The sequence below is a fragment of the Pistacia vera genome, unplaced genomic scaffold, assembly GCF_008641045.1.
Source record: "Pistacia vera cultivar Batoury unplaced genomic scaffold, PisVer_v2 Contig849, whole genome shotgun sequence".
NCBI classification, from domain to species: domain Eukaryota; kingdom Viridiplantae; phylum Streptophyta; class Magnoliopsida; order Sapindales; family Anacardiaceae; genus Pistacia; species Pistacia vera.
In genome coordinates, this window is record NW_022196722.1 from 1,430,029 (window position 1) to 1,438,640 (window position 8,612).

The 8,612-nt window shown below is 34.1% G+C and overlaps 1 protein-coding gene across 2 annotated transcripts; it reads right to left on the reverse strand.

Annotated features, from left to right (window-relative positions):
• Nucleotides 1-3,936: 3,936 nt before the first annotated feature.
• Nucleotides 3,937-7,932, reverse strand: LOC116118574 (ankyrin repeat-containing protein NPR4-like). 2 transcript variants are annotated; one of them, XM_031404561.1, is made up of 6 exons: nt 7,683-7,932; nt 6,763-7,230; nt 6,522-6,677; nt 6,129-6,356; nt 4,819-5,258; nt 3,937-4,743 (listed from the first exon to the last, which is right to left on the reverse strand). In XM_031404561.1, exons 4-6 carry the CDS (start codon nt 6,304-6,306, stop codon nt 4,099-4,101), a joined length of 1,263 nt encoding a protein of 420 aa, XP_031260421.1. In that variant the 5' UTR covers nt 6,307-6,356; nt 6,522-6,677; nt 6,763-7,230; nt 7,683-7,932; the 3' UTR covers nt 3,937-4,098. The 2 variants fall into 2 exon arrangements, with proteins under 2 accessions (XP_031260421.1, XP_031260422.1); XM_031404562.1 differs by lacking the exon at nt 7,683-7,932 and having other exon boundaries at nt 6,763-7,277.
• Nucleotides 7,933-8,612: the final 680 nt, after the last annotated feature.

Consider the following 8,612-nt stretch of genomic DNA (forward strand, 5'->3'; position numbering starts at 1 on the left):
TAAGAAAGAGAAACAAAAAAGAAAAGAAAGAGATACATCATAAGAGACAAAAAACAGAAAAGAAAAGAAGTTCTTTTCTCAGGAAAGTTTATTATTCTGCATATGTGTATGCTACTGCATGATTCAACATTTCTTATGTGCTCGACGATGTACAATTTTATTCATTGTCTTTGCATGTTGGTAAGTAGCAAATCAGAATATCATAAAAGAATGCAAATATCAAAAAGAATGCAGAATGTAGAAAAGAATGAAGAATATATCAAAGATTAAAGTGAGAAAAGAAAATCAGAACATGAGTAACGGAGGAAACACAGTAGTGCAGTTTGGTTTACTTACTAAGCAATTAGTGCTCACTCCATTATTTTACTGTTTTGCATGTACTAGATGATTTCCACCGGGTGGGATCAAGAAGCAGAGGAGTTTAGCGACACGTTCAAGATTACCTTATGTTTACTAAAGTATATCAGTATTTTGTGTATATATTTATATGAATAAAATTAGAATTTTCGGATTTTACATTATGTATTATGTTTATAAAGTTATTTAGTGGATTTTATCTTATATTTCTCAAAGAATTACTAGCTATACAGTATTTACAGGTTTCTTGAAGCTGACACAAAAAGTATATGAAGAAAGTACTCAATAGATTCAACATGCATAGAGCAAAGCCAGTAAGTACTCCTTTGGTTAGTCACTTTAAACTATCCAAAGATCAGTCACCTACAATAGAGCATGAGTGAGACTACATGGCCAAGGTACCCTTTGCATCATCGATTGGTATTCTCATATATGCCATGGTGTGTACAAGGTCAAACATAGCACATGTAGTGGGATTTGTTTAGTACATGAGCAATCCAAGAAAGCAATATTGGGAAGCAATAAAGTGGATTCTCAGATATTTGAAAGATACTACAGATTCAGCATTATCTTTAGGAAGTGAGACTTAGAGCTACAAGGTTATGTGGATGCTGATATGGCTGGTGCCATTGATAACCGCAAGAGTACCACAAGTTATGTCTTTACTAGGTGGTACCAACCATCAGTTGAGTTTCAAAGTTGCAGAAGATTGTTGCTCTTTACTACATAGGTAGAGTAAGTTGCTATGATAGAAGCTAGTCGAGCTCATATGGTTACACTGGTTCCTTGAAGAATTGGGTTAGAATTATGAAAGAGCGTTTCGTATTGTGATAGTCAAAGTGCAATTTACCTAGCAAAGAGCCTAGTCTACCATGCTAGGACAAAACACATAGAATTTCGATACCATTTCATACATTCAGTTTTGGAACAGGAGTTATAGCTCTCAAGAAGAATCAAGCAGTAAAATCAGCTGATATGTTTATGAAGGTGGTTACTATTGAGAAACTGAAGTTGTGTACAACTTCAATTGGATTTCTTGCTTGAAGAAAGAGAGTTGATCACTACTGATGGAAGTGAAGAATTGAAGACGTGTTGCACTTGTCTCCAGTGGAGATTGCTGAGATTGTGGAGCCAAATTCAATCCAAATTAGACTTGATTAGGACATGAGTTTTCCTAATATGGTTAATTAGAATTGTTTTCCTTGAGGAATACAATTGGGAATAGGGAATATAATTGTATTAGGAATTAGAATAAATTCCTATTAGGATATGAGATTGAGTCCTATTAAGAATAGTTCTCATGTATTACCTATAAAAAGGGTAAGTGTGGAGTTAGATATCACCAAAGAATAGAAGGCAAAGCCACATTAGAGAGTAAGAGCCATGAATAGAGTTTAGTGAGTGAACCAATTTGTGAGACTTGTGAGAGATTCTTGTAATTTCTTTTCTTCTTCTTCTAGTGAAATCTGTAGCGGTAAAGTAGACGTAGCTCTCATATGGAGGTAACCACTATAAATCTTGTGTTTGTATGTGTAGTTATTTTGTGTCCTTTTCGCACTATTTTCATTTTCAGATATTTAGGATTTGCTAGTATTAATTAAATCCCCCAATAGTATAGCTTGGATGAATTTGCATGCTATGTGGTGTACCATTACAAAATACCTTCAAAGCTCAGAATAATCAGAAACTTCATTTTGCGAAAAAATATCTACAAATCACCGAACCGATTGGGGTTAATAAATTAATTAATAATATTTATACTCACACAAAATTTAACTAGAATTATGTGAATATGTGTTAATTATACTACACAGACATATGCAGACAACATTTTGGCAAAATTTGGCTTTCTCCTATGGAAAACGCAATCCGATTTTTGGCTATTGTACTCAGAAGAGTCTCACCATGATCAACTCCATTAGAGCTAAATTTGATAATCTTTAACCTCCTTTATAGCTAAGTCTGAGACATAAGATGATGATAGAAAAAAAAAATGTTCTATAATTACTGAAAGGGGTACTAATTAATTTGTAATTAGTAGTAGCTAATAGAATATAACTCACGATAAAATCCAGCAATTATTAGCACATGAACGAACAAAACATTGGTTTTACTTTAACCGAATGGGAATACAAAGTTTCTATCCGTGAATTTCAATAAATAGGTATCTTCTTGGCGGCTTGGACATTTCCAACAATTGCAGCAACTGAAAGCACAGTTTTGCCGTCTTTATTTCTGAGTGCCACTTGATCATTTGACTTAGTCAATAGATCTCCACGATATGATTCGCCGTGACTGTTCCTACAGCTACATGAAAGCTGGTCAGAATTTTCGTGATCCTGGCTTCTAACACATGTTCAGCCTGGTTACAGACTTCTTGTACGTATCGGAAGTTGCCTTCGAGTAAGCTTTATACAATGTAGGTACTTTTTTAGATCGTCAGTTGTTGGAATTGAGAGTCAGCGACATTGCAACCCGATTGGACGAGATGTCACTAGCCGAACTAGTCTTTAGTGCTAACATTGGCGACAAACAACAATGTTCTGACGTGGAAGCATGAGAAACAGGGGAATTGCAGAGTAAAAAACAGAGGAAAAAAAAAAAAGTTATAGATATTAAGCTATAAATACAAAATCTAAGCAATTCAGATAACAAAAAATAACCATGATCAATCGGCAACCCCTCCTTCTTCCTGGTTTAAATATGGACTTGTTATATGCATCCTATAATTGTGAACAAAACCAGGGCAAGAAACTAAACAGATTAAGACATTTTAAAATGCTTTTATTTGTTGCCCAATTCTAGATAACAGATCATATGAAGATCAGCCTTGATATCTTCCTTCTATTTACAAAGTCTCCAACTTGATGATCAGTGACTTCCCTAAATTGAAATGCAGCGACTATTGTTTATTTATTAGTGCGGTAGGCCCAATTTTACGCACGAAGAAAATGAATTAATGTATAAAGAATTGCATTTTTTAATAACCCTCGAGAGCTTAGCTTGCTGGTTAATTAGTCATTATTTTTGGCGAGTCATCCATGTCCGATCCTTAGGGGATGGATAAGGGTTTAAAAATGCTTTGGGCAATGACCGGCCTTGTATCCTTTAAAAAATTTTAATAAGCTTTAATTCAGTTTTTTTAATTCTTATTTGATATAAAAATGGAATTTAAGCAAACTTCAAGATTGTCTGAATTCTGGAAATTGGGTGGACGATTCTATCAAATATGCAGAATGAACTATATAGTAATGTACATTAGAGTTTACTTGTGAAATTTTTATAAATAGCCAAGAAAATATACCAGTTCCTGTTGCCAAATATTTTTCCAGAAAATATCGAACAATTACAATGACATGATCACATGAATGGATACAAAAATATAATTAAGAACTAAAGATCAAAGAAAAGGAGAAAAGAGATAAATGAAACAGTTAATAAAAGGAAACGTATTAAATATAAACAATTTTACATGATTCACCCAATCATTATCAACAGTTAATACTAGAGTTTTTGTCACAACAGAATACAAAGATGCAAATTGTTTATTATCAAATCACTCTCACACTTAAAGATCTCTTTAACTCTAATAATAGGCACATATATTACTCTAGTAAAGACTAATTTCAGTATAACATAGTTTCATATTTCAAGACTCAAGTCTTGAAATTTTAAATACTAATCTCACATCACTTAAAATATAAAACTTGGACAATATATAACACCCTTAATTTTTAGTTTTTACTCATCTTTCGTGTATAAGACACCTGTGCTGTGCTTGCCAAAAATGCTGGGGCCATATGTGGAAAAGGTCAAGTCCACTAGGAGGGGAAATTGCGAATAGGCAAAAACGGACACAGGCAAAAAAGACAATCCCATTACTAAATAAAATGCCCAGTCTTTCCTTAACTCATTATCCTCGTAATCAAAATTCACCAAATAAACAGTGGCACCGAAGGCTACCATCATGGCTGTTACGGACAGGAACAACATAAAAAGACCCAATATTAATCTTTTGGGCAGGGCAGATAGAAAATCAGTTTCTGCGTAGCGTGCAGTAAGGATGGACATGAACATGAAGATGGCTGCTACTGATGAGAACAAAGAGATTGCATCGGCAATGGCAAAGATAGTAAAGGCCGGGAAAGAGTAAAAATTTGGAATGCCACCATTATCGGCATTCCCACCAGGTACAGTAATTGCTGCAGCAAATACTACTGTAGCAATGAGTATTGTTACTATTGAGCAAGAGGTGGCTGCATCTTTCATCCATTTTTCACCTTCTTTAACAAGACCCTGATGTTCCTCAACAAATACCATTGCTGGAGTTTTTCCTTGAGAATTTTTATTTTCTTTGATGGTAGGCGGTACAATTTTCTCTACTTCCTGGAAAAGATATATCATCAAAGAAAAGAATAAATGAAAAGACTTTTGAAACAGTTTAAATAAATTTCTTAGTACCTTAAACCACTGCAACTCATGCTGCATCTTTAGTGCTGCACCAGGGATGCGATTAGGTTGACATAGAGGGGCAAGTTTTCCAGCTAAATGCAAGATATTATTTTCAGATTTGTCTTGAGACATCAACAACAAATGTTTGTGGCCACTCATTTCGAATATGAGGTTGATTACCCATTCATGGCGGTTAATGACTGCTAAATGAAATGCACTATATTGTTCTTGATCTGCACACAAGACTGCATCTGGAAATGATTTTATAATCTCTTCCACAACTTCGTGAGCCCCTGATTCTGCCGCTAAAAGGAGTGATTCCTTCAATATTGAGGAAGCTTTTTCATAGCCTAGATCTTTTGTAATTTTCGTGCACAAGGCTTTCGCAAGCCTTTTTATTTGTTGATGCCTCCATTCTTTCTCTCCAATTATACTTGGGTAAACTCGATCTGCGCAAATTCAACAAATAAACATTGACATCATTATTATTTTAAATATTTTAGTTCAAAGAAATTTATCTTTCTTTCTTTTACCCACTTCACACAACTTAGAAATACAAACTAGCCCGGCCGACTTAGCCGAGACCTAAAAAATAATGCCCGGCTTGGGTATATTATATGAAATTTTAAAAAATTATAAATAGTCCTTGAAAAATTATAGAAAATCCGAAAAAAAAAAAAAAAAATTCATTGCCCTTTCATAAAATAAAATTACAATAGGCCCTGAAACTTACATCTAGCCATCATCAATCAAGTAAAATTTCAAAAATACCCTTAATTTTTCCACAAAGCTTGGGCCAAAAGCCTGGATAGGCCCGACCCAGGCTTGGATAACGAAAAACATGGGCTTTTTCTCGGGTTTAGACTTTTAAAATGCACTCTGGGCCAAACCCAGGTTGTTTAGGTCGCGTGGAAAACCAATTTATGACCCATGGATATCAACAAAGTCTAGACATTTATCATTTGAAAGGATAAATCAAGAGGCCATAAATGTCAAATATACTAGGGGGACTTTTCCTTCTGGCTTTCCGAATATATATGGTTCATCCTACAATCAATATCTTTTGCCTTTGAGCACATTTAATGTACACAAATGAGGTAAACATATAATTAGGGGTCCTAATTTACTTATTGTATTATATATTAAGATCCTTTATGCATCCTGCGGCTGCCATGATTTTGCAAACAATATAGATAGTTAGATAAAACAGTTGGATGTTGTATTAAACCAAGTAATTTAACATATAATTATCACTAACCACTTAATACGTAATACGTAATTGATTGTGTTATGACGAATGAAGCATATCAACCAATTACCTGATATAATGCCATGGATATACCTCAACCAAATGTTTCGGATGCAAATTGGGATGCATGACATCATTTTTTGGTTGTTGCTCCAGATGCATGGCATCATTTTTCGATTGCAGCTTTGGATGAACGGCATCATGTTTCGATTGCAGCTTTGGATGAACAGCATCATGTTTCTGATCATGCAGCTTGGGATGAATTTGCGTGCTATGTGGTGTACCGTTACAAAAATACCTGCAAAGTTCAGAACAATCAGAAACTCCATTTTGCAAAATATATATCTACAAATCACTGAACAAAATTGAAGTTAATAAATTAATTAAATATTTTTATGGTTTAGATTATACTCACGCAAAAAAATAACTAGAATTATGTGAGATATATGTTAATTATACTCACGCTGACATATTTAGACGGTGTTCTGGCAAAAATTTAGCTTTTTTCCAATGGAAAATGCAATTTGCTTTTTGGCCATTGTACTCAAAAGAGTCTCACCATGATCTAACTCCATTAGAGCTAAATTTGGATAATCTTCAACCTCCCTTACAGCTAAGTCTGAGACATAAGATGATGGACATATATATATAAGTGGAACTAATTAATCGGTAATTAGTAGTAGCCAATGGAAGAATTAACTCACCATAAAATCCAGCGATTATTAGCCAATGAACGAACAGAACTCCGGTTTTATCTTTATCCGGATAGGAATACAACAAGTTTCTATCCGTGAATTTCAATAAATAGGTAATCATCTCCTTATTGCCACGTCGAGCAGCCTCAATTAAAAGTGTTTTGATATCCAATAAATCTGGCCATTTCTTCCTTATCTTTTTGGCTGCTTGGACATTGCCAACAATTGCAGCAACTGAAAGCACACTTTTGCCGTCTTTATTTGTGAGTGCCACCTGATCATTTAGTAATTTAGTCAATAGATACTCCACGATATGATTCGCGGTGACTGCTCCTACAGCTACATGAAGAGCTGTGTCAGAGTTTTCCGTGATCCTGGCTTCTAACACATGCTTATCCTCGTTACAGACTTCCTGTACATATCGTAAGTCGCCTCCGAGTATAGCTTTATACAGTGGTAGGTACTTTTTTAGATCGTCTGCAATAAAGAAAACAAACAGAAAAAAAAAAAAAAAAAAAAGAAAAAAAATTATGTATTTGCTTAATTATGAAAGTTCATTGCCATATTTGTCAAAAATTAGTGCAACTTAACGTGTTGTGGTTAATTTGTTTACCAAGTCAAATATCTATCACGTGAGGCTTGTTCACGTTGGGAAGTGGCCTGGGTTGTTTTTTATTTTGTTTTTATCTAGATAAGATTTTAGTAGTGGTAGTAGTGGTAAATATGATGGGAGTGGTTGGAGAGATTTGTGGGAAGTGGCTTAGTGGAACAGGTCTTTAAATTGCTGATGTGATTGAGTTGAACAACGCAATCTTCTCACCAAAATTTTATTGTATTTCTCATTTTAAATAAAGCTTTCATTAACTTTCACTTGGCCTTCTCTCTTTACTTTATTCTTTTTTTATTTTAATATTCTGGTACTTAAATACCAAGTTGAGATGAAGACAAGGCCATATGCTGAGTTAAAGAAGCCACGGGCTGTGATGGATTGGCCAACTGTATGATTACACACTGCTCCATATCTGATTGAAATGATTCTGAGGAAGAGGTGGCCATAGGCTAGGATACTTGTTTACCAAAGTGTTTTAGTCGTCCTCCCTAGCAATTTCTCAGAATATTTGTTTACAGAAGATGACTAAAGAAAGTTTGGGATTATTTTTGCGACATAATTCTGGTAAGAGGCCACAGGCTGCTTTTATAAGAAGAGGCCACGGTGTGTGAGTGGAAGAATAGACCACAGGCTAGGATGAAGGGGCCCGCCAACTCTCTGATCGATTACAGATTAAATTTATTTCTGTTACTCAATAAAATAAAAAGACGGGAAAAATCAACAAGTTTCAAGATGCAAATAAAAAAGCCATAAAATATATGTCAAAGAATAGGTTTTAGATGATTTAGTTTCGTACAGTATAATCCTTAAAAGAATTTTAGAAATTATCAATAGAAATTGATGAGAAAACTTTGCTACAACGAAAAATGTTCAAAACAACAAAGATTTACTCACAATTCAAGCTTATAAATTTTTTCTTATAACTTTGACGTGACATCACGTAGTTAGTTAATTTGTAATTAAATAGGCAAGACCTATTTACGAATTGATTAATTGCCAACTACCATGTTAGAGTTAGAGAAAAAGTTTATGAGATTAGATTGTACATATAGTGTTGCCTAATTCCAAGACTTGATTATAGTTAAGTAAATTGATTTGTTTCTTTTTAATATATTTTTTTTACCCAAAAATGCTTAGAATATTCTCTCCTTAATTTTTTAATGAATTCAGGTATTAAATTTAATTTATTGAAGAAATTCTCCCATATCAAACTATTTCATATGCATGATTGAGGTATACTGAAAATTAT